The 27080-nt window shown below is 38.1% G+C and overlaps 1 protein-coding gene across 4 annotated transcripts in view; it reads left to right on the plus strand.

Annotated features, from left to right (window-relative positions):
- epha4a (eph receptor A4a) overlaps positions 1-27080 on the plus strand; it is a 56382-nt gene that overhangs the window by 6659 nt on the left and 22643 nt on the right. For 3 of the 4 annotated variants that reach the window (XM_065267145.1, XM_065267152.1, XM_065267165.1), the window contains exons 1-4: positions 1009-1228; positions 2332-2399; positions 4320-4983; positions 23738-23893. In XM_065267145.1, coding sequence (XP_065123217.1) covers positions 1129-1228; positions 2332-2399; positions 4320-4983; positions 23738-23893 — 988 coding nt within the window. In that variant the 5' untranslated portion in view covers positions 1009-1128. Of the gene's footprint in view, positions 1-1008; positions 1229-2331; positions 2400-4319; positions 4984-23737; positions 23894-27080 lie in introns of those variants that run through there. The other variant, XM_065267154.2, reaches the window with a different exon arrangement.

Genomic DNA, 27080 nt, shown 5'->3' on the forward strand with positions numbered 1-27080 from the left:
ACACCGTTGTCAAAGTTGTCAGCACACTGTCAGCTTCCCCCACCCGTTACAGGACGTGGATTGGCCCATCAGGTGGGCCACATGCAGTAAGCCATTACGACCTGCGAGCGTTTGCTGCTTTTGATGGATTTCAGTGATGGAGAGGGGCGTTTGGTGCGCAAGTTTGGATGTGGGCGTCACGCAAAAACGATTGATTGACAGGGGCAGGAAGGGTCGCGAGGTGTAGGCGTACAGTGTTAAAAGACTTAAAAGGTCCACGCAGTGAATGCAACTTAAAGCGTTTTACATAAGTAGGCTATGCGTACTGAAAGTGGTGTGATTTAAATTTTGATGTGTTTTTTTTTAGCTTTAGCAAATGATAACTTAACCATAATAATTTTCAAACACGACCTTGTGTAATAAAGACAGAAAGTGTCTTAGACGGATTAGTTGGACACATTTCAAACGCTAGGCGGCGCACTTGTTCTTTCACTATAGGCTCGTCCAACTTTACATGCATGCTCAGTACAGTCTTTTGTGTGACGTATACGGCTATAATTATTATGGCCATTGCATTTCCCATATATTAAAAATCATGCTCTATATGTAAAATAGACAATGCATTAAATTAATACATCCCCCCACCCTCCATTTCTCCCTCTCTCTCTCTCTCCTTCAAGTTTGAATAGCTTTTTATGGCATAATAAAAGAGGTCTTGCATGTCCAAATCATAGAAATATTTTACGCAAACACCCGTTTAAATTTAGAAATTGTATAAGAATCTATATAGTACGTCTACATAAACTGTAATAGAAGTAGGCTACTTAAAAATCTGTAAACACACACACGCACACTTCCACAGTCCACACACGCGCTCGTGCTTCGTTTGATCCCCACAAGCTTGAAAAAAAGACTTCAAGCCCGTACAATTCTTCAACTACCATAGCTACCTGAAAAATGGGCTGAGTATTTACCTGAATAGACAGACTGTTGACTTTTGGCGTCTTGCTGTGACAGACGCGTCAGACAGTTAAGCTCCGCCTCTCGGCGGTGATCCTCGCGCTCGACGCATCACTCTCAAACGCTATTATTCCACTGGGATAGACGCAACTTCGGTCCGTGCGCGGAGCGAAGGAGACGCACACCGAAATGACGCTAACGATTGCGCTTGTGTTTACTGCGACTTTTACGCTAATAATTTGGATACCGACTTACGCATTGACCGCACGGGTCTACCCTCCAAATGAAGGTAAGGACTTAGGCTACTAAAGGATTTATTCAACCGTTGTGGTTACGACTTGGGACGGTGTATGTTTTAGTGCCATCTGTTTTTTACTGCTTTTTCCTGGGACTTTATCCAGTCAACGTAATGGAGTTATAACATTTTCCACTCGAAAGTCTTTTTGGGCATCTCCAAGTGTCCGTCGTTTCCTAATGCGCAGTCCCGATTGCGCCGTTGTTTCCATCAAACCAAGTTCAGCACAGACTCTATAGGACTAAACCCTCGCACTCTTTCAGCACATTTCTAATTTTATTGGGATGTACAGATACCTGTTTCATCAGATGTGCATGGATAGCCACAATGGAAAATATAAGTTAGGAATTGTTTACATCAAAGCTGTGAAAGAAAACGTATTTATTTATTATTTTCAAGCATTTTACGTTGCCGTTTTAATGCGCAATGTAAGAAATTCGCTCATCATAATAAGCAGGAAAACGCGCAAAAGCAGTCCATCGGGTCACAACTCCTGGAACTATCACATTATCAGATTATTTCATGTTTGTAATTTAAGTATAGCCTACTAGTTTAACCTTTAACTGGGTCTTAAATAAAAAGTGAAAACACTAGGGATTAAAGTGCGCTATTTGGTGCTGCAGTTAAACCTGCATTTATAATGAAGCCAGATGTAAGTGTTTAATGTATCTGTATGCGAATCTTGAAAAAATTGAAACCCCAAGAATAGATAAAAAATTACATAATAGTTTTAAAAGCATAAAACTTCTACATTAATGCCTCGACTGATTATTTTTTTATGTCTCAATAACATGATTTGGCTTGGTCAGTTTTTTTCGTACTGGTTAAAACTATTAATTATAATCAAACACATTAAAATTATATTTAAGACACATATTCACATGAATTATTTAAGCATTCAGACTGTATTTTAATAGCCTATTGCTGATAAGGCCTAAATGCACGAAGACGCAAAGAATGTAAGAACTGTTGGTGTAGTTTTAAACACTCGTTAAGCAATAAAAACAGGTTGTGACTTAAGAGATAGTTTGATCATGATGGATGCTGGAGGTTGATCATCCATCATCAGCGACTGATGGCATCTTGTCTTTCCGCAGTGACGCTGCTGGACTCGAGGACGGTGCAAGGCGAACTCAAATGGGTTGCGAGTCCGACGGAAGGAGGGGTAAGTTCAGAGATGGGAATGAAATTGCTTGTTTATTTGCGTGAAAAACATTCGTCCACGTACCACGAGGTTATTGCTTTCAACATTATCGTGGGAACCATATTCACACAAGAAATAAACAGAGAGGGCCATTTGAAGATATTTTTTGACCACCACGGAACTGCATGTTACAGTCTTAAAGTAAAGACGAAGGCCTCGTTCCCAAACCCACATCGAAAAGTGATGGAATACAGCTTAAGAGGAGAACCACTGTATGCAATTTTGCATTAGCACACAAAGACTAATGAGATCGACACAATCCATAATTATAAAGCCCGACAGCAGAAATGGCTCCGTTCTGTATAAGTTGAGGTTTTATACAGACTGAGAAACGACTGGAATTTAAGTGCTTGTACCCGGGATCATTTATTTTGAAATTATATGCATTTAATAATGTTCATTTATTTACTTCTTTTATGGGTTGCACTCTTAAAATGAATGTAGGGCAGTTAGGCCTATATGAAGGCGAACTGTAGTGTTTTTTGCTTTCTTATTTTTTTAAGCGTAGTCGAATACGTCATTTTTTGCTAAATTAACTTAGAGATTTTTTACGCTTTAATTAAGCACATTTGTTTTAGTTTTTCTTCATAAGTAGGCTACAAACTAAGTTTCAGGTTAATTACTGTAATAACATAATTAATAATTATAATGATGTAATCTTTTGCAATTAGTTATGTTAGTTAATTATAATTTAGTTTTCGTTAATTATATTGACTTGCATTTAATGCAACATGGTCATTTTAAGGTGCTCATTTAAAAAAAAAACCTATTGGATGCATTTATACAAAAAAAGATGTAAAAGAGAATAAATGGCATATCTAAATCCATCAATCTGTGAAGTAATTTATGGCTTTAATTTCATCAGCGTTTTGTTTAATTACAGCAAAATTCGGCCTTGTTCAGTTGTCCCGCATTCTCCCAGTGCCCACTTTACTCAGTTTCGGGTTTAATAGTGAACTTGGCATTTTAGGAAATGTTGCTCACTCCCAACCTAGCAACCCTTTACTGTTTTTTATCTCATCATTCGGGTGATTGACAGGGTCCCGGCAGAGCCCCCTCCCTCATGCAATCAGGCCAAATGTACAGCTTTATCTGCGTGACAGCTGGGATTTCTACACTTACCACTTACAAAGAGTAAAAGCGAGAAGAAAGGAACACGTCATAGATCTTGACAGGCCTTTTCAAAACTTTTCTTCACCGCGTACGTCTCATTTTAAACTCTCACCAGCAGGAAGTGTGTAACTCATAGGCCTCGTGTTATTACAATAGTCTAATACGGGATTGATGGGTGACCAGGATGTGAATGTTGTAAATGATTTGTTTAGAACATGTGCAAGATTGTTACACTTTCTGTATTATTGAAAACAGCACTTTAACATCTGTGAAATATTCAAGAATGGAGTGTTAAACACTTTACACAGTAACATCTTTCTCCTACTCACAGTCACCCATCATTTCACATGTCAACACCTTTTGTCTCCCTTAAACATCTGTTATACGGGGCTTAAAAGTTAGTCTAAATATTAATGTACAGAAATTACTCTAGTTAAAGCAGTTATTTGCACTGAAGCTGCTTAACATTGCTTTGAAGCAGATCGTACTGAATATCAAACAATAGTCTTAATGAAGTTTCAAGTTACCAAACAATAAGTTTATTCCTTTATCAGTATTTAAACCTTGGCAGTATCACATGTGAATACCAAGTGAAAAGAAGCTGGCAGATGTGCGATTATATTCTCATTAACATACTATAATCAATGAAATCATTGCAGCTGTTGGTCTGAATATTTCTGGGCCTTGAATTTTGTGCACCTGCCGAGACAAAAGCCTCTCCAGCAATCTCTATAGATTTACTTACCTCTCTCTTTCTCTCTGTCTCAGTGGGAAGAGGTGAGCATCATGGATGAGAAGAATACGCCAATCAGGACGTACCAAGTATGCAATGTAATGGAACCCAGCCAAAACAACTGGCTTCGAACAGACTGGGTTCCCCGCGGAGGAGCCCAGCGCGTCTACATCGAGATCAAGTTCACCCTGCGTGACTGCAACAGCCTGCCCGGAGTCATGGGAACGTGCAAGGAGACGTTTAACCTTTACTATTACGAGTCCAACAACGACAAAGAGAGGTACATCCGAGAGAACCAGTTTACCAAAATCGACACCATCGCGGCCGATGAGAGCTTCACGCAGGTGGACATAGGAGATCGCATCATGAAGCTGAACACGGAAGTAAGAGACGTGGGAATTTTGACGCGGAAGGGCTTCTACCTGGCCTTCCAGGATGTCGGGGCCTGTATCGCCCTGGTGTCCGTACGGATCTTCTATAAGAAATGTCCACTTACCGTACGCAACCTGGCCCAGTTTCCCGACACCACCACAGGGGCGGACACCTCATCTCTAGTGGAGGTACGGGGTTCCTGCGTGGACAATTCAGAGGAACGGGAGGTTCCTAAGATGTACTGCGGAGCAGATGGAGAATGGCTGGTGCCTATTGGAGACTGTTTATGTAACCCTGGCTTTGAGGAACATGGAGGAACCTGCCAAGGTAAGAGCTTGAATAACCAACTGGCTCATTTCTTTCTTCAACAGAATGTTTCACTCTGTTCTGTTTCACTCTTGGGGTCCTTGTGGCCTTTGCGCGCAGAAATGTGCCTGTTGTGATTAGAGATTTACACGACTCCCACACGGAGAATGAAATAAAAACAAGCCCAAATCGCCGAGCAGTAATATATTGTATAATTTAAGGTTGCAAGGTGAGAAAGCGGTGAGATCATTGTAACTGAAGTTGGTCCAGATGCAGTTTTCCCCTCAGGGATGCGAGAGTTTACTCAGATGTAGACAGCTGGGCACTCGTCAGATCGCTGCGGATTAAGCAAGCGTTGCTATTTGAGAGGTCTGGTTATGATTATGAATCGCCCTGTTTGATATCAAAACAAATCCCGATGGATTTGTGCGTGAAAAATGTTAGCGCTAATTATTTTGTTGGAGCAACAGCCAAAGTGCCCCCACCCTTTTGCTTACGATCTCTCTCTTTCTCTCGTTCCCTGTGCTATCTCTCAAGAGCATGTGTGAAGGTTTTCAGTTCGCATTAGAGGCATAAAATGTGATTGGCGAAAGTATGAAAGAGCGAGAGAGATAAAGGAAGAAAAGGAAAGTATCAGATAGATTGCTTCTGTCACCCGAGGGCCGTTTCTCTCTGTGTGTGCCGGCTTTGATTCGCAGGGTCCGTAGTCAGGTCGTACGGCAGTAAAGCGGTGATATAGTGTTTGGGGTAATGCTGAGGTCAGTGCAGGCAAAAAGGAAGAGCCAAAAGAGTTTGAACACGCCCCTTCTTTCTTTCTGTACAACAAGCGTCTGGTCTAGTAGAGGGTCATCACAGGGTGATAAACGGCCAACTGGCCAGCCTACAGGCCTTTATTTATGAGCGCTATCTCAGCGGGCTAATTGCATGACAAATACGGGCTGTAATTTAGGGCTGCTGCGGGCAGAGGGGGGCGATCGCTGTTCGCCGCGGGCGGTCTCGCTCTGTGGACTGGCTTGTGTGGGTGGTTTAAGGGGTACACTGGAAAAAGGCCGTTCTCAGGAAACCGGCCATTTTTTGGCCACTCTTTTATTAGGGGAGCCTGCTGGCAATGACCAGTTTGCACACTTTCCATTTGGTTTTCTCCCCCTTCTGTATTTCAGCTATGTTAAAATGAAGGAAATAGGTTGTAATTTCATGAGAAAAGAATGGTATTTCCACACAGACGTTTACCTAAATCACTTCAGGGTCTGTGATGATGATTTCATTACTCGGAGATATTTGAGAGAGCGCATTTTTAATATTTCTGTAATATTACGTCTGTGTTGGCAATTGCAGTCTGCAAAAGTATACAGATTTAATTTCCTAACTCTCCACATCGATTAAAAAAACCCTCTGATATTGTGGAGGATATCGTTTCAGTATTCCCAAGCATTTATGTGCATAGCAAAATACTGGCTCTTGGTTTGTCGAAATTTGATATTGAGCTCAATATAAGTGACCAAGATAAATAAATCACATTTTCAATTGCTGTAATGGCTAACTTTTTAAAAATGGTTGGCTTTTAAAAAACCATTTCTTTATCCGTTTCCTTCTTAAGCATAGCCCTGTCATCAGTTACTGATTAAGCCATCAAATGCTGTCTTCAGTCAAGCAACAGACAGTTGTTTCTTCATTGAAGAGGGTTCAAAAGGTGCCTTTTTCTCCCAGCATGGAGATGAGAGTCAGTGTCTGTTTAATAAGTCGATGTGTGCAGGAGGGATGCGAGGTTCACCTTCAATGTGAGGGCGAAGACTTTCTCAACGGGGCGTCCCCAGAACCTTGTGAAAAAACCCATTGAGCCTAAGGGATACAAGCCCTGTACCCCAGGAGGCATCAATGGGACCCTATCCCCAATTGTTAGGGTGTCGGGATCGAGGATGGGGTGAGAAGAGAGAAACACTAGGCAGGGTCAAGGGTGACCTCTGGCTTTATCACCGCCATCCCCCCTGAGAGACGGGGGTCATGGCCGAGGTTGAATAAGACGTCAAAATTTTGACAGCTGCTGCCTAGATGGGCAGGTCCAGCGTCCATGTTTGGGCTGAATGGAACAGAGAGATGCGACCAGAGAATTTGAGGATTTTTTACTTTTATAAGTGTTTGTTGTTTTCTCACTGCTCATCTGTGGTGTCGAGTAGGAGGTGAGGACAGAGAGGAAATCTCTGCTTGTTAGTGGGCGTCCGACGAGCTGGAAAAGTGTAAATGCCCACTGAGGTGCCAGGGTGCAAAGAAAAACAACATCTCGCGTTCGGTGTTCGACTGCACTGTGTATTCAACACACACTATGTAGTAAAACATTATGTAGTGGAAAATCCATCCAACATGAGTCACACTACTGATGCAGCCCTAACAAAAAAGTACCCTGTTTAAATTCCTTGTTGCACTTCAATTTTTAAGTTTAATCAATTGTAAATTACAATTATTTTCATTTAAAGGAAAACACCACCGTTTTTCAATATTTATTGCGTTCTTACCTCAACTTAGATGAATTAATACATACCTATCTTTTTTTAATGCATGCACTTTTAATCTTTGTACAGCGCTTCGTGAATGTGTTAGCATTTAGCCTAGCCCCATTCATTCCTATGGCTCCAAACAAACGTTTTATTTGGTGCCACCATACTTACTCGTGTAACTACTCATGTAAGAGTCTTTAAATAGGAAAAACATGGAAGTGTTTGGTGGCTTCATCCCTGTTTGGATCCTAAGGCATGAATGGGGCTAGGCTAAATGCTAACACATTCACGACGCGCTGTACAGAGATTAAAAGTGCACACATTGATAAAAGATAGGTATGTATTAATTTTTCTAAGCTGAGGTAAGAACATAGTAAAATATTGAAAAACGGTGGTGTTTTCCTTTAAATAATATGGTATGAATATTTTGAATACCTTGGTTAGTATGAATACAGTATACAGATCCAGTATTGAATCATATTTGCTCCTGTATAGCTCAGTGGTTGAACATTGGATAAATGCATAAATGTATATATACATTTTAAAACAACATCAACCAATCTTTAGTATGTATCACAACACCATAGTATTATCATTTTATACCATCACTGCACCATGGTTTTACCACAGTAAGGGCACTACTAATGTAAAACAGAGCTGTGTTTATGTAATAAGAAAGGGAAAAGCTTTTGAGAAGGAGCTAGAGAACTAGATCATGATGGGAAAGTGTTAATATGACACACTGAGCTTTGAATCAGAACAGACAGCGACTTGTGTAACCAGAAGAAAAACGATGCTTGACAAAACCGTGTTTATGTATGCGAGCTGAGATCTCAAGAGAAATCTGTATCGACTTTACTAAGCAAAAGTAAATTTTCGTTTGTATCACACATTAAGCAAATTGGTGTACTCGGGGAGTCGTATTGATTTGCCCGTCTCACGTTGTTGTCGAGGTACACAATTTTGCTTTAATGTAAACTCTGCACCTCAGCACCTGCGCATCTGATTCAGAGAAAGCTTCACCGCTGTCATAATCACGAGCAGGTGTATGAGAATCATCATCATCCTCAGCTGTGAGCTGTTTTTGCGCTTTTCTTCATCGAACAATGGCCGTCGCCTGCCAAAACGCTCCTACCTATGAATATTCATCGCTTTCTTGTTCGCTTTTGATGGCAAGCGCATATGTTGATTCCTGTCACAATTCTCCTCAGTTCTCTCCTATGAGCTCCTGCATTGGCTACTGAATGGACTGTCAGCTGTCCCAGGAAACAGAGCGAGAGAGAAAAAAAACAAAAAGAGAGAGAGAGAAGGAGAGAGGTGCCCTTTGATATCAAACAAACTGTGATTTGCATATTTTGTGTGTCCATGAAATGCAAAGCCAGCAAACTTGTCTCTCAAAGACAATGGACGGCTCATCCTTTCATTGGCTCCCTCCTCTCCATCCTGTGATCATGAGAGCATGCTGTATATGTTTAAAATCATTTGGATAACACGATGCGGGCGATTGCGTTTAGGTCTAGATTTATACTTCGGAGTTCAGTCTTCGGCTGTGTTTGTCTGGATGTGCGCGATTGCTTGCTCTTGTGCGTGTTGTTCTCCTTGACCTCTCGCTGTCTGTCATCATCCGGTGCTTCCAAACGGAAGCTCCCCTGACAGCTCGCGGCCCTTCACTTGTCATGTTGTGATGGAGGCGCTGGGTGCGAAAACGGCCTGAAGGACAGAGCTGGTGGGAAGGGTGATGATGCTGAGCGGCAATGTCCTACTGTTAGCGGCAATGCAGATGCTATGATGCATCGCTGCTAAATGGTACCATTTAGGGGTGGGAATTTTGCAGTGTTTTATATCAGGATATTATTGCACCATTTTTCGCAAATTTAGGAAGGAAAGGTTTTAACATAAAGAAAGCCGGGGGTTAGTGTCTACTTGAATATTTCCAAAATCCAGATTCGTACTGAAATCATTGGACAAAGCAAAATAAAAACAAGTTAGTATTTGTGTAACAGTTTTGATTTACTATATATTAAAGATAAAGAAACGGTTTAATTGCATTGTGACCCCTGAGGTTTTTTCCACTATGAAACATATTTGGATTGTTTTCACTTATTTCAGTGTCCTTGATCAAGTCATTAAATTTCCCAAGAACTACACGCTAAGCATTTTTGGCTAATGTGAGCTTTCCCGCATCCCCTTTTGAGAAATTCTGATACCGCTAGTCTCATCTCTCTGGTGTTTAATTATTTTTTAATTACGCCGTCTGGCGCACGTTCATTACCGACAGTCTGGATGTGTTAGATCAGAAGAGCTGAGCACAGATCTCCTTAACCTTCTCCTGTACAGCGATGTGGACGGTGCTTTCTCAGCATCCCCTTGCCGGGGCAGATATCTTTTCGAGTGGATGAGCCTTATTGACTCATCGCTCGAGAGTCTGTCCGCCCCATTCTCCCTGATTAACCCAGGATCCATTTAGCCACATGCTTTATGCCAAAGGGTTCGTGCTTATTTGATGAGATGTCCATCAAGGGTAGACGTGAGCACCCGGCTAGTTTATTTCAACCTCCCCGTCATTTAGGGCCCAGATCTTTTCTCTTCCTATTCCATACATGGAATCTGGCTTCCTCCCCAGAGAGGTCAAAGGTCAGCTTGGCGTGATGTCAGTGGGGTGTTGAAAGCAGGGCGTAGACGGAACGAAAGGAAGACCCGAGCCATCGTTTTTTCCCTTAAAAGTGTTATTTAAGATGCTGACCTGTTTTATGCAATAGGGGCATGCTTAACTTTACAGTGAGAGTGGCCGCTGGGCCTCATTGTGCTAGGGTTCGATTAGGACGCTGCCAACATTTTCTTTGTACAGACGCACCAGATGGAGCCCATGAATGCATTTGTTCACTTATTGTACTAATGAAGTGTTTATGAAGGCATAATGTGAATGGTTTGATTCAGAATGATGGATGCCACAAATTAATCTTAGTACTACCAGCGCAAACTCACTGACAAACTTTTCCTCGCAGAATGAATGGCAGGAACTGAAATGACTCTGTGTTTTCTCACTTGTGGACGTAAATGGCGACGTTGTTCAAAAGCGAGTGAACACTCCATTGCACAAACATTTTTATTCGCCAACATACTTGAGGATTCCTGACTGAAGTGCCCTTCGGAAAACTCTGCACTTCTATAAAGAGCTCCGATAGGACGTCAGTTAACAGATGTCAATTAGCCGAGAGTGTGTCTACAAAAAACGAGCGGGACTTGGTAATAGGATTATTTGGGGGTCGGCAGACCTGTTTCCACAATGCAAGGCAACACTAGTGATTAGCCCGGAGGGGTCACGACGGCAAATTCACAATGCACATTAATACTGGTAATTATTTGGAGGGGATGAAGCATGACTGGATGTAATGCTCGCTATTAGACTCAAGGGTTTATTTCGTTCATGGGGTTTCGATGGAGTGGATTGGTCTCTCTCAGACCGGCTGCTGTGGAGAAAGCCACTCGGTTTGTCACTGAACGCAATTAGTTTTGACTTTATGTCTTTGTTAGCGCAGAGAGAACGACAGAGAAAAGCGGGAGGGGAAAGATGAAGAGCGTTTGCCGAAACACTTCGGTGGACGTAAATCTCACAGTGGTATTTTGTTAAAATAAAGGTACAGCCGCACTAAAATGTCGCAACACGTTGTTAAGCAGTCAGGCTGCACAATTAATTGCAATTAATCGTTTGCAGAATAAAAGTTTTTTGTTTACATTATATATGTGTGTGTATTGTGTATAATAATAGTGATGGGCAAAGATGAATCGCGATTAATCGCATACAAAATAAAATTTATTTTTGGCGTAATATATGAGTGTGTGCTGTGTGTAATTATTATGTATATATAAATACACACACATTCATGTGCAGTATTTATTTAGGAAACATTTATATGTGTAAATATATTTATTTATATTTTATAGATTCTATATTATACAGGGCTGGGCAAAAAAATAGATTTTTCGATTAATCGTTTTTTAAAACGTGGTCGATTAAAAATCGATTCTCAAAGAGCAGAATCGTTTTTTTTTTTCATATTTATTTTTGCAAACATTGAACGGAGGAATGGAAGCATTTTAGATTTCGCAAGCAAGACGTGTTGTGGCTTTTAATTTCTTTTTATTAATTACCCACTTGTAAACTGCTGTTCACTGTTCTTTTTGATTAATACAGTATGTGTTTTTAAACTATATATTAATTGAGTTGAATCGAGAATCAAGTATAAAAACCTACCTGAGAACGGGAATCGAAAATTTAATCGAGAATCAGAATCGAATCGATTTGATAGCTTGTGAATCGAAATTGAATCGATCTGGAACATCTGAATCGATACCCAGCCCTAATATTATATATAAATTAAAAACATTTATATATAAATGTACATTTTTTAAAAATGAATATATGTATGTGTTTGTGGTTAAATATACATAATAATTACACACAGTACACACAGATATATTATGCACAAAATCACTTTTATTTTGTATGCGATTAATCACGATTAATCTTTGCAATTATAAAGTATATATATATATATATATATATATATATATATATATATACTTTATAATAATTATGTTTATAAACTATATATAAACACTATACACACATATATGATGTAAACAAAAACTTTTATTCTGCCAACTATAAGTTGTGATTAATTGTTATGCAGCCCTATGCAGTTTTATTTCGACTTGATATCACAGACATCACATAATTTTTTTTTCAGTTGCGTGACTTTAGCTCTTTTTTTTTCAAATCGATCAAGCTTTTTACTAACAAACAACAACAAAAAACTTGTTATATTGCATTAGGCTTTCTTTATGTTTTGTGCAAAATAAAACTTGTTAAATGTTATGTAATGTGATAGTATTAAGTTTAATGTTTTTTTGAAAATCATCTTACATAATGTAAAGAAAATTCTGTTTAAATATAACCTTGCTATCTTTAATATTAATGACTGAGTAAGATCATGTCAAAGATTAAAATCAATATAAAATCAATGACTGAATTCAAACTTTATGAAACTTTAGCCTGGATCTCACAGACAGGGTCACAAATATTATCCCCTAAAATAGCATCAGCATATTTATCTACTTTCTTTTAATTCGCAGTTGAGCATATAACAACTTAACCTAAAGTTAGCTTGAGTGCGGTTTAAATACTTTAAATTGCACGTGGCTTGGCAGGCGGTCTCAGTTTCACAGTAGCTTCCCCAACACTGCGCTGTGAAAATGTTTATGTTCCCTCATATTCAGAGCAGGTGATAGAAGATGAAAACATTGTATTTCACCAAGTGTCGAGTAGAAAGAAGTCTGTAATCTGAGAGGTTTCTTTTCATACTCTTAAAGTGGTTTTCCATTTATTCAGCTGTGGTTGCAGTGCTGAATATTAACCTAACACCCACAACATGGGGAGACTTCCTTACAAAGTTGCTATGTATTTCACAACAAGACATTATATGTCTAAACTGATCAGTTGGAGAGCACACATGCTCCTCTGGTGCGTAAAAAGCCCATAACAGGATTATACTCTTGTGGCTAAAATAAGCCAAGTGTGTTTCTTTTTGTCACCCGGCACGTTTGTGTGCTGCACGCTGCATTGCGCAACCTCCTGTATGTACTTCAATTCTGTTTGCACTCTTTAACCTTTACAACCCAACATACATGACCAAAAGTAAGCAGCCTTTGAAAAAAAAGAGTGTTGCGAAGTGCCGTTCAGTCATCGTTGATGTAGTGTTGACACATTTACCCTTTAAAGGCCCTGGCTGGATATTAATCTGAGATCTTAGAAGTCTTTCTCCTCGCTCACCGCCTCGTCCACACACACCTTCGAGCATGAACCACACACATTGCCTGTTTAACCACAACCCATAGGGCATGTGCGTTATGTATCTCTAAGGAATCCTGGCATTGTGTTAAACATTAGCCTGCTTGACGGACCACATAGAAATCTTAATTTTGCTTGTTTTTACAGTTAGTTGTTAGTGCTTACTTTGGCTCTAGATTGATGCACGTAATCATACCATTACTAGATTTTATCCATTCAGTTAAAAATTTTTCTCCAGGCTCAGTGGTCTCCATGTCGTGAGCTGGTCTTGGTTTTTTTTCTTAAGCACAGATTGCTCGCTAAGCGAGAGCGTCCATTCAGTGGGCAGCGCAGTGCATTCTCCGTGTCTTTGTGTGGCAGGCTCCCTTTGAAGGCCCTTGGCTGAGAGGAGGTGGGGGGACCAAAGCCGACAGCGAGAACATTAGCATGTGAAAGCTCCCTGAATCAATAAGGGCCTTTTCTATCTCTCTTTTTCCCTCTCATTCTCTATCCCGCTCTCTCTATATCTCTACCCAGGGGCTGCGACCCTCCCTGGCATCAAGCAGCACCGTACAGACCTTCTCATTTGTCCGCGTTCCTCATTGACCAACTGTAGCTTAGGTGGTGCCTTAATAAGATCATTGTGGGAGATGTAAAAGTGATGCTTTAACTTATAGACCTCATTTATTCTTGAGCAGTACACTCAGGAAAAACAATGCATCATGAGCAGGTTGATAGGAACACTTATGCAGGTTTTAAATTGCTACTTTTATTAGGAGCAGAATGGAAAAATGAGAATGGAGGAGGAATACAAGAAACCCATAAAAACCTTTGTTTTGTCCTAGACGGCGATGAGATTATATAGAGAGCAAATGGAGCCTTTTGCTTTAGTCTACTTCTCACATTTCCTCCTGTGAAAAACACTCGAGTAATGTCACGTCTGAGCTATGATGTCTACAGTAAATAAATGTTACAGCTCTGTTTACTGTATGTCCAAAATTTTCTTTTTTTTCTTATGATTTTGATACTTAAATGCTTTCTCAAACGGTTGCGATTTCTTTAGTTGCTAAAACAGAGCTGAAATCAGCTGCAATCTGTAACGTAAACTTTTTTGGTTTAAAATAAATTAGAATCTGAGTTTATATGTTCTCCCTGAGTCAGCGTAGGTTTACTCCTAGTACTCAAGTTTCCTCCCACAGTCCAAAGACATGCAGTTTAGGTGAAATGGAGATGCTATCGTAGTGTTAGGGGGGCAGGGGGAACAACCCCCCCCCCCCAGAGCAAGTTATGATTTTTTTTTGAGCTATTAATGAAATAGAAACATGAGAATTATTATTTTTATTAGTCTACCCATTAAAGTTTTAAGATTAGACAGAGTAACTTAAGGCTAAAAAAGTTTAAATTCATTTAAACCATATTTAAAAACTATGAAACAGACTATCTCGCTAATTTCAACGTATTGCAGTATACTTGTTTGCTGGTAGGTTCACCAAACTCTGTCTATGGATGCCATATTGTCTTTCCCAACTGTAGACTGACTGTGTATAGATACTAGGGGTGCGCGATATGACAAAAAAAATGTATTTTACGATAGAATTCATTTTATGTCATGATATGATGATATGTATCACAGTAGAGTTTTTTAATCTTTTAATAAGGTTTTTATGTTATTAAAATATTTAATGCCATAGATTCATTTTCACAAAAACTTATACATGCATAAAAAAGAAGATAAAAACAAACAAAACTCAAGCTCACTGTAGATAAACAGTTAGTAATGAAAGTGATTTAGTCAAGAGCAGTGAGAGATTTTCACAAAAACATGAGTGACAGACAGGAGCAAAATAGGTTACTTCCCCTTTAAGACTAAAGTCAGGATCCAATATATTGTTACACATGCGTTTTCTCTTTCAGCTGTTTCCTTTTTTTTAATGAGGATACTTGCAAAGATGAAAATTTTTATGCATATATCTATTTAATGCAAATAAAGCAGCAAAAATGCTCAAGAGCGTAATGAGCAGCCGATGCGCGACTTGTGCGCTCCTCTCACACAAAAACAATGCGTGCATATAGCACTGTTGTTTGTGTTTCAGTGGCTTAAAATCATTCGTTTTAAAACTGCGGTGCTTAAATACGTGTACAAACGTTACATTTTCGTGACCACGCCCGCAGCAACGTGACGTGAATAGATACCATGAATATAGCCATAGATGCTGGAATGGCGTTAAGAAGAAATAATAGTAAATAAATAAATAATAATCAGTTATTGAGCAAGTACATAAAAATCACTATTTATTTAAAATTCCTTACCCTGATTCACAAAGGTAAGCTTATCATTTATAATCATTTATACATTTAGCTGTCGAGTACGATTTCGGGTCACATTGACGTCACTTGAAAACCTGCGTAAAGATCAGTACTTGCATTTTATTTTTGGTAAATAAACAATAGCTTGAATGTGAGGTGTAAAAATCTCTCTGTCTTAACCATGAGCTGTCTAAGCACTATTTCTGGCTTCTGCCCATCCTTTGCGGTCTCTGAGGACCGGCCGCTGAGCAATACAAGTGGATGGGACGTGACCCGTTCTCGCCAGTGTCAGCTCTTCAAGAGAGCTCTACTTAGCCAGAGATTCACGCCATACATATCCTCTCTGACCCCGCAGCAGAACTCAATATAGTACTCCTGCACTAGCCTGGGGTGCCTACTGCCAAGCCTGCTTGAAGCGAGTGCTGTTTGTTAATGATTGTAATAGTAATCCTGCCTTTAGCTTTCAGAGATGTGTTGAAAGAGACCGACAGGGCTGAGGGGGAGGTTTATGTAGCGCCAGAATTGCGATGCTTTCGGAGTGAAGGGGAAAGTTGGCTTTGCCATAGGGGACAATTATTCTTTGCCCCTTAGAGTATAAAAAATCATAATTTTCTTTCATGGTGATACTTTTAAAGGGCTGGTATACATTTTATCAGTATGTATGTATTGTGGGAATCGAACCCATGATCTTTTGCGATGCCAATGCAATGATCTACAAATTTAGCTATAGAAACTGACTGCATTAAACTGCATCTCATTTGCATCTTTTATAGTGCAAATATTTTTATAAGTACATGGCAATGTAAATTTTGTTATGTTAACCACTTTTGTTGTCATCTATGCATAATTGTTTGCTCAGTTGGTAGAGCTTTGTGTGCAGTGCAAAGGTCATGGGTTCGATCCCAGGGAAAATGCATACTAAAATGTATGGGCTGTTAGTCGCTTTAGATAAAATGCATAAAAATGCAAATGTTTTTTGCAACGTATAGTTGATTATATAATGTCAGAATTCTTATCTTGGTCTGTTCTGTACATTTAGCATATACATACATTGGAAAGCAGCCCCTCCTTGTTTGCTATGCAGGAATTGTAAAGAATGTGAAACGTTTGGCCCCCTGCCTCTCTCAGCTGCTCCGATCTAAACAATACGTTGCATTTCTAAGACACTTTACCTCCACATCCCTGCTGCTACTCCTTCCCAGCCCCCACAGTGAACATAGGGAGCGTTTTCTTGTCACCTGCCTAAGCAAACCTTTCCAGAAAACTTCCTGAAATGCTGTGTGTAGGTGGAGTTCCTGTCTATCAGATTGAAACCTCTGGCTGAGATCTTGATATGATTCAGAAAGACCTACCCTGGAGTTGTTGTCTATGCTGCTTCGGCCCCTTGAAAGCTTTATGTGGTCCCTTATATAAAATGCCGCCACACACACAATCTTTTGTAGAGCAGATGGCCATGTAATAGTTTACCTCATCGTTGAGCTCTCGCACGTAAAGGTTAACACGCGTCCTTTGTGCATGTTTGCCTCTAGCTGTATCGCTATACATCACTTCAGTAAGACCTTGGGATTGTCTTTAGAAAAGTCTTGGGAAACTTTTGACAGGTTGAAGAATCAGAGAGCAAAATAGGGCAAAGGAAGGGTATGTGGAAGAAAGATGATGATAGACAGAGACGAAACGGAAGGAAAAATAAAACCTAGGTGAATATATAAAGATTAAATACACTTCGCTGTTGCCCCAGACCACAAGCTTCTTTGGGTTTAGAGACACATCAATCTGACACACACACATACACACACACTGCGGCAATGAGCTATGTTTGCATGCATCAGGAGACTCATGGTATATCAGTCACTGCAGATATAATTAATAAGCAGAAGGCGGGAACCGATCAATGAGGGAATTGGTGTGTTTGTGCTGGAGGGTAGAGATGATAATGATCTCTCTTTCTCTTTTGCGGTGTTCATTCAGCCATGCCATCAGATTGGAGTGAAAGCAGCGTTTGAAAAGTTCAAAAAGACATGAGTTGGGAACTTTTGGTTGAAGCGCTCTTTCTATATTGGTTTTTCCTTAAGGTAATGCTATTGTCAAGAGAGAAGAGTGGTGGATGTTAATGGATTAAATAGTGTCTTCTTATGGCAATTGATAATTTTTTATATAATTTATATTAAGGCTGCATAATATCGCAATGTGCTTGTTTATAATGGTCATAACGCAGAATTTTGGACGTTTTTGGATGAATTTTGGATGACAAAACTAATAAATTTTTCTGAAATTAAGACTTGTATATCATCTGAAAGTGGAATAAATAAGCTTTTTATTTATGTGTGGTTTGTTATGTAAGGGATAATGTATGTTTTGTATCGCAATGAAGGGGATTAGTTTGCTTGTTTTTTTAATATTTACTTAGTTTACGAAGAGCTTATTACATGGCTATTTACCTCATAAGTAATGTAAGGAATATTAAATATTGATTTGAAAATTTTGTTTAATTATTTTTTAATGAATGCAGACCTTTCATGAAGAAACCCCATTTATTTGCAGTTTTAAAGGGCTGACTTTTTCCATGTTAAAGTGCTAAAATTGGGTCCCCAGTGCTTCTATCAACCTAAAAATGTGAAAAAGATCAACCCAGTAACTTAGTTTTGGTCAACCATTCTCTGCAAGCATGTAAAAAAATAGGTCATTGAAATTTGGCTCCTCTTGTGATGTCAGAAGGGGATAATACCGCCCCTTAATCTGCCCTATCCAACCACAGCACTGCCATTTAGTGCAGAGATCAACTCATTTGCATTTTAATGGGCAAATTTTTCTCATACCTACAAAGTGGCAATTTTAATATGCTATAATAATTTATTTATATGGTATTTTGAGCTAGAACTTCACATACATACTCTGGGGACACAAAAGATTTATTTTACATCTTGAAAAAAGTTTTGTGAAATGTCCCCTTTAAAACAAGACGTGAAATGTCACAAACACTATTCGGTTTAATCATTCGTAAATATAATGTCATATGTGTTATTAAAAGACATATTTATACTTTGTACCCGTCAAAATGATTTGCAGCATCCGGGTTACCATGTGTTATTATCTTCAGCCAGTTGTTATCTCGGAATAACAATCCTTGGAATGTCACGACTGGCCAATCAGAATCAAGCATTTTAGAGTGCCGTGTAATAAGATAGGACATTATTTGGTAAAGATACAACTAATTGAAAATCTGGAATCTGATGGTGCAAAAATCTAAATATTAAGAAAATCGTCTTTAAAGTTGTCCGAGTCCTTAGCAATGCATATTACTAGTGATGAATACATTTTTATATATTTACATAAGAAATGTACAAAATATTTTCATGAAACATGATCTTTACTCGTATACTAATAATTTATGGCATAATAAATTAATAATTTTGACCCATACAATGTATTGTCGACTTATGTTACAAATATGTGTGACTTATGACTGGTTTGTGGTCCAGGGTCGCATATGGGAGTGGTTTCAAACAGCAGAGAGAAATCACAGATTCCGTAGCATATTAATAACATGTCTGAGACCAATTTGTATGTGTAAATCAAATCTGAATGAGATTTTTAAAGTAATAATATTTAAGATTCTTCATTGACCATGTTAACTTTTTGTTAATGATGTTCTCAAAATCATTGATATGTAAAAAATATGGCAAAGTAAAGAATTTTTGCTTTTGATCTCAGACTTTTGGGACTTGCTGTAAACTCAATATGTAAAAATGGGGAAAATTACAAGTTTTAAATCTCTCTTTATCACTTAAGGGTAAGCCATTAGTAGCTACATCCTCATTTTTCTCAGTATCTAAGAAGATAACAGAAGGCAGTAATACAGTGCATTAAGGCTAAAACATGTTGTATGCCTACAATCAAAATCGTTGGAATTCCAATGTGAACCTGGTAACTCATGACATGATGTGTGCGTGTGCATGATGGATTAAACACGGTTGATCCTACCGTGCATGGCTACAGAGATAAGCCAGCCCCATAAACGTGTCATAAATATGTTAGCCATTAACTCACCTCTTCCCACTGGTCTACACTTTCTCTGCCTTTGGTGAATATGTGTGTATGTGTGGGTAGTATTTTTTTATGCATGAGCAGCCAAATTATGTTAAAAATTTACTCCAAACTTTTAATCAATTTCTTATTTCCCATGTTAAACAGTGAGTTTCTCAGCCTCATAATTATTTCAGTGCATTGTTGGAAAACGGCACCTCGTCGCGCTCGGCTGATATGCTAAGGGTGTGAGGGGAGCAAACATGTGGCGACAAAAAGAAACCGCGAGATACGGAAAGAGTAGGAGAGAGTTACACCTAACTCATGTGTCTGTGTGAGAAATATAACCTTGCGAAGTGAAGTCAGTGTAGGGTTTCCACTCAGACACACACACGCGCTGCAGAGACCACCCAGTGTTGAGTCTCCACTCATTTTCTTGTCCCTTTCTTCCCATTCCTTTCCTCACGTTTCTATTTATTTTTCCTAGAGTTTTACTTCTTTGTCTTTTATTTATTTATTTGCGATTGTCTGAATGGAAACCACCGGTCTTTATTTACTCAAGAGTATAATCAAAGCTCCTTCCAGACGAAGGTCCTCGAATTACATGCATTTAATTTAGGCTCTTTTGTCCTGGCTGGGACATCCCTTAGCCTTGTGGAATTTCATAATTCATTCATTTCTAACCGAGCACAATGTCTCGATCTGCTTTTGTTCCTTAGCCCCACCCTGTGTTATTCAACAACAGGTGACTGTTTTAAGCTCCAGGGCTCATAAAAAGCATTCAGAGTTCAGTCTGAGACGATGTCTTCATTGGGAGAGCATTGTCTTCATGTTGGACACTCGGACGAGAGCACTGACCCAGAATATTGGGGCATAGGCTAGTAATTACGATGCTATTATGTGACACTCAGTAAGCTCATCTCTTCAATCGTCCAGCGGAGTGGACAATGAGACGGTGATTGTCCTGCTATTGTCCAACCCAGTGGTCATAGGCTTCATGGAGAGAGAAAGAGGAAAGGTCAGATCAGTAGGGGAGCACGAGAGCTGTATGTGGAATGGAAACCAAGGAGTCTCTTGGGAGACTTAGGACCGAGGACTTAGAGAGGGAGGGGACAGCTGGTTGTCCTCGGTAGGGACTGAGAAGACCCTTAAGCAGGTGGAGGGTGTTAGATATCTTAAGTGCTTGAGAAAAGTGGCATAAGTCAATGAGTGCATTTGCTTATAAACAAGACCGAAGCGCTTTCATTTAGCGCACCTCCGCTGGCGTTTTAAGCTTCCCAAGAATCTGCTTCAATTAACTCTGTCCTCCAGCCGGTGTTAAGATGAACCAAAGCTGATCAGATCGAGCCTCCATTGCTAATTCCCATCCTTCCTCCTCAACGCACGGCAACAAAGCTCAATCTTCTCCGGAGGTCACGACCCAGTGCTGAATCCTCTCTCTCTCTGTGCATGTCTTGTCTATCTCTCCTCCTTACCCCCCACTGTTCAGAAGAAGACGAAATTGCGTTAATCTCCTTTCTGGAGATCCACGTTAACTCTCTTCTCTGATCAAGCGTTCTGTTCCGGCTGATTGTGAGTGATTGGAGCCAGAGCAGACCGTGATGGAGAGAGAGAGAGAGAAGTAAATGAAATAGAGGAGGGTGGAAGGTTGCACGTCCCCAGGGCGAGCACTAATGCGGCCCCAGGGTTCCTGTCACTTATGTGAGATTAAAAGAATTGGCCGGGACACAGAGAAAACGAGTGAAGAACAGAGAAAATTGGGGAGAGGCTGATGAGGGGACACTTGTTTGAAGTATTGTGTGTACAAAAGTATCTCTTGACCTTCTACCTCTCATGCGTCCTTCATTTTTTTTTTATAAATAAAAGCACAGTGTTACTGTATGGATCAGGAATAATGGGATGAGTTTCCAAAACAAAATCACATCCAGTCGGAACATACTTGATGTTTAATGCACTGCTAATGGGATTTCAGTACTACATGACCGATTAGCCAACCCTGTATCACAAAATTATGTACCTATAGTCACGTAAATTTGTGAGTCTTTTCCGTGACACTGACACGTTTTTCCGCCTTTTTGCGTGTCACTGTCACGTATTTCTCAATTACTCAACTGTTTTGTCCTATTTTCAAACCATTGACACTTCGGTTCAGGATTAAATTTGGTGTTTGCGTTAGGAAGTCACTTTAAGTATTTGTATATGTTTTTTTATTTTCGATGATTTTTAAACCATTGTCGCCGGGCATTAGGGTTAGATTTGGGTAAAGATGTCATTTTATGTAAATCTAACCCTAAACCGAAGCGACAATGGTAAGAAAATAGGACAAAACAGTTGAGTTACAAAAACGTGACAGTGACACGTAAACAGAAATGCGTGACATGTTCACGCAAAAAGGCAGAAAAACGTGTCAGTGTCACGGAAAAGACTCACAAATTTACGTGACTGTAGATACATAATTTCGTGATACTGGGTTGGATTAGTACCGAGCCCCTAAGGCAGGAGTGGGGAACCCTGGGTCCTGGAGGGCCACTGTCCTGCAGAGTTTTGTTCCAACCCTAATCAAACACACCTGAATTTCATTTTCAAGTAATCCTGAAGACTCTAATTTGTTTTTATTTAGGTGTGTTTAATTAGGGTTGGAACTAAACTCTGCAGGACAGTGGCCCTCCAGGACCAGGTTTCCCCACCCCTGCCCTAAGGTGACATTGGAGTAAAAAAATCTAAACTTTAGTTTCATGTGCTCACGTGAAACTTTCATGTGCTCACACGAAACCTTTTTTTTAAAGTTTAGTTTGGGTGCTCACGTGAAACTTACGCAATACTTTCTTTCGCGCACGTGATAGTTTCACACGTGCACGCGATAGTTTCACACGTGCACGCAATAGTTTCAGGTGCGCACGCAAAAGTTTCACGTGAGCACCTATACTAAACGTTAAAAAAAATGATGCACATGAAGGTTTTGTGTGAGCACATGAAAGTTTCACGTGCGCATGCGAAACTAAACTTTATTTAATTTTTGCTCCATGTCCCCTTAGGGGCTCTGTAGATTAGCACTGTGATCACTAATTTATTTTGTTAAATTAAGTAAAATGATATTACTGTCTGTGTCTGTGGCAGATATAGGCTGTAAAATATGTTGTCATGTTCCAGTGCTTCCAGTACGTGCATATACTTGCACATCCGCATGTCTGCATTTCATATACATATGAATGAAAGTGAATGGAACAAGTTAAGTGTGACCGACATCTTCGTTTTCTTTCTGTGCAATGAGGGCGTTTATATTCTCTCGACGCACTACAGCTTATTTGTCTTACTTGTAATATAAAAGCCTTGTGTTTCTTTCCCATAATGCTTTGCTAACAGCATGTAAGATTATCGCTAAGAGCATTATTATGATTTGTGATATTCCTTAGCGTGCCTTTATATTGATGGGGCCTTTTAGGCAAACACATCTGTAAACCATCTACAAATCGATAAAGTCTTAGATAAATGTCCTAAGTAGCATGGCGTTATTGTTGTTCAAATCTGTATTTATGCTGGTATTGATGGCCTTGTAGGGGAAAAAGTCAATAAGTCCTCAAAGCGTGCTTTTGTCTCTGTCACCATACATACGCCATGTGTGCGGGGAATAGTAGAGGGAGCAACAGAAGAGGAAAGAAGGAAGCTGATAGACAAACAAACAAAGGAAGAAAAGAATAAAGAAGGTGGAGACAGGACAAAAATAGTTGAGAAATAAAAGAAAGCTGACAAACTTGAAATGATTGAAAGAGTTTGAAAGGGAAAATAGAGCTGCTGAGAGAGAGAGAAAAAGAGAGCGAGGGCGTGGCTTGGGTGCTTGGATTAATGACAGTGCATTCCTCTGGTATCACTTCCTCTCTTCATTACATGTCATAAAGCCGTACGCTCGGCTCTCTCATTCATACATTCCACACCACTCCCAGACAGTGTGTACTATGCACAGGCCTGACAACCGCACACATGTTTGCACAAACAGATTGTTTGTGCTAAACCAAAAACAAGCCTGAGATTTTATCTCATGCAAATGAGAAGATTAGTGTAACCGGGAAATGTCGAATAGTTCATGATTATTAACATCTCAATCCCTCTTTTCTCCTCTTTGCAGCTTGTAAGATCGGTTACTACCGAGCGTTAGCTACGGACGACAGCTGCTCTAAATGTCCGCTGCACAGTTACTCCGTGAGGGAGGGATCTACTTCCTGTGCCTGTGATAAAGGATTCTTCCGGGCTGAGACGGATCCTGCCTCGATGCCCTGTACACGTAAGTACTGTATAATCTGCACTAAACACACACGCTCTAGGCTTATATCCTAGATCCACCCAGGCTTAAGGCCCATGGATAACTATATTACAGTCCATACCAACAGAAAATAATGTTATGTTATCCAATGCCGTGCGTTGCGGTTTTACATTTTAAAAGCTGAGCAATTTAAAATCGAAAACTCGAATTTGATTGGCTGTCAAAGATGTATTATTATTTATCAGCTGGATATAAATCACTCTGAAAGTGAATCAAATAATATTGCTCATCTGTATATTTATCACTGTAGTCGCCGCGTGGACTTTGTAGTTGGATTATCGCAATCTGATTTTAAATTTTTAAGTATCTGTACTATATGGGGGTGTTTTTCTTTTATTTCAATACATTTTAAAGCATAATGGGTTGGTTTCCCGGAGATGGATTAGTATTAAGCAAGGACTAGGCCTTAGTTTAATTAGGAAATAAAACTAGTTTGAACAAACATGCATTACTAAAAACATTACTTGTGTGTATTTTGAAGCAAAACAAAGGACACTGGTGTATTTTAAGATATGTCAGTGCAAGTTGTTTTAAGTTTGGACAGCTCTCACATTTATTTTAGTCTAGGACTAGCCTAATCCCTGTACAGGAAACCACTCCTGTGTCATACTTTTTAGTCCACTACATTTCACATTAAATATCTTTTAATACTTAATTAGTAACATAAAAATCTAGTACTTTTTTTATAAAAATAAATGTAAAAGTATACACTAGATTTTAATGTATTTAAGTATTGAAATTAAAGTAAAGTCAAGTAAAGACTACTGTATTATGCATCAAAATGTAGTGAAGAAAAAGATACTTGAGTAAAAGTAAAATTACTTCTCTGTTTATACAAAGTGAATTTGTCAAAAACGTACAAGTTATAAAAAAATTAACAGGCTAACCCCTGCTCATAAACCCAATGTCACTGTGGCGAAAGCAGATCATACAAAAATGTATAAATGTGATTGTGTAAATTACACAAATTATATATATATATATATATGTATATATATGTATATATATATATATATATATATATATATATGTATATATATATATATATATATATGTATATATGTATATATATATATATATATATGTATGTATATATATATATATATATATATGTATGTATATATATATATGAATGTATATATATATATATATATATATATATATATATATATATATATATATATATATATATATATATATATATATATATATATATATATATATATATATATATGTATATATATATATATGTATGTATATATATATATATGTATGTATATATATATATATATGTATGTATATATATATATGAATGTATATATATATATATATATATATATATATATATATTAGGGCCGGGACTCGATTAAAAAAATTAATCTAATTAATTAGAGGCTTTGTAATTAATTAATCTAAATTAATCGCATTTTAATCTCATATAAATATTTGACCTGAGAACATTAAGAAGTATTTTATACCCGACCCGCTTCCTGGCCCGCATTTCTTAAAGTAGTTTGTTTAATATTGCAGGGTTCGGGACTTCTCAGGTTTTGACTGTCTGTGTTCTGGTACCTATGTGCGCGGATGCCCCACCTCGCGTATAAAAACAACAAAACATAATATACTATATAGCCTATATTAAAATTAAAATATGTAAAAATGTGCATAATATATTTTTTAAGTTGCACATCGTTTATAGGTTTCTTAAGTGGGATTCGGATGTGAAAAGCGCTGCATAATGTACGCGCCTTTAGTGTTACCATTGAAACTTAACTAAATAAAAAAAAAAAAGAGGTGATATATAGCTTTAGCCTATACATAAATGCTTATTGCTTTAATGTTGCGAGTTCCTCTTCAGATTTTCTTGCTGTTATGTTTATAATAGTTCATTGTTCAGAGTTCATATTGATGATCTTATAGTCAATTTAAAAATGTTCTTACAAACTGACTCTATTCGTTTAACTTTTTTCCTTTACCTGCCGTCGCTGTTCTCTGTGCGTGTCCTCCGTCAAAGTAGCCTATTAAAATTAATATGAAGTTGATTTTTAAAAGTCTTAAGCACACCGCAAATCAAACGTGCTGCTACAGTATGCTCTAAATGCGCGTGTAAATTTAACTTCTGGGCACTGCCAGGCTGATTTTTTGAAAAGTAAGTGATATAGGCTACTCACTGCATGTTTTGGCATTCGGTAGCATATGCATCAATGAGATGCACGGTGTTGCTTTTAATGTTCTTTTTAATTTATATTCACAAAACCTAACAACAAAACATTGTTTATAATTACGAGACAAATTATTTGAAACGAAATTCGTTTTAAAGTAGCAAACAAAACTTAAATTAAACTCGTAATAAACTAATTAAATTGAAACAAAACAACATTACAACAATATTTAAACCCAACAATACTCAAACATTAACATATAACAGACATTAGGATACATGTTAAAATAATCTGTAGTTTGTTGGTAGATGTTTATTGGGCAAAACCTCCGTTGCAAACCTCCATTTACCAGAATAAATCATTTTTACTTTGAAATTGATGCGTTGTCACGTTAAAATCAGCTGTTTGTTTAGGTTCCGTCTACTTTTATTTACACTGCAGCACAACCCCGGAGTTCTCGAACTAAAACAGGGTCTGCAGCATTTACGAATGACTCTATTAATAAGTGCGATTAAAATGCGTTAAAATGTTTAACGCGTTATTTTTTGTGTAATTAATTAATCTTAATTAACGCGTTAAAGTCCCGGCCCTAATATATATATATATATATATATATGTATGTATATATATATGTATGTATATATATATATGTATGTATATATATATATATGAATGTATATATATATATATATATATATATATATATATATATATATATATATATATATATATATGTGTGTGTATATATGTATATATGTATATATGTATATATGTATATATGTATATATGTATATACATATATGTATATATATATGTATATATGTATATATGTATATATATATATATATATATATATATATATATATATGTATATATATGTATATATATATATATGTATATGTATATATATATATATATATATATGTATATATATATATATATATATATATATATATATATATATATATTACATTTTATATATATAT

This window comes from Paramisgurnus dabryanus, chromosome 6 (genome assembly GCF_030506205.2).
Source record: "Paramisgurnus dabryanus chromosome 6, PD_genome_1.1, whole genome shotgun sequence".
Classification (NCBI taxonomy): domain Eukaryota; kingdom Metazoa; phylum Chordata; class Actinopteri; order Cypriniformes; family Cobitidae; genus Paramisgurnus; species Paramisgurnus dabryanus.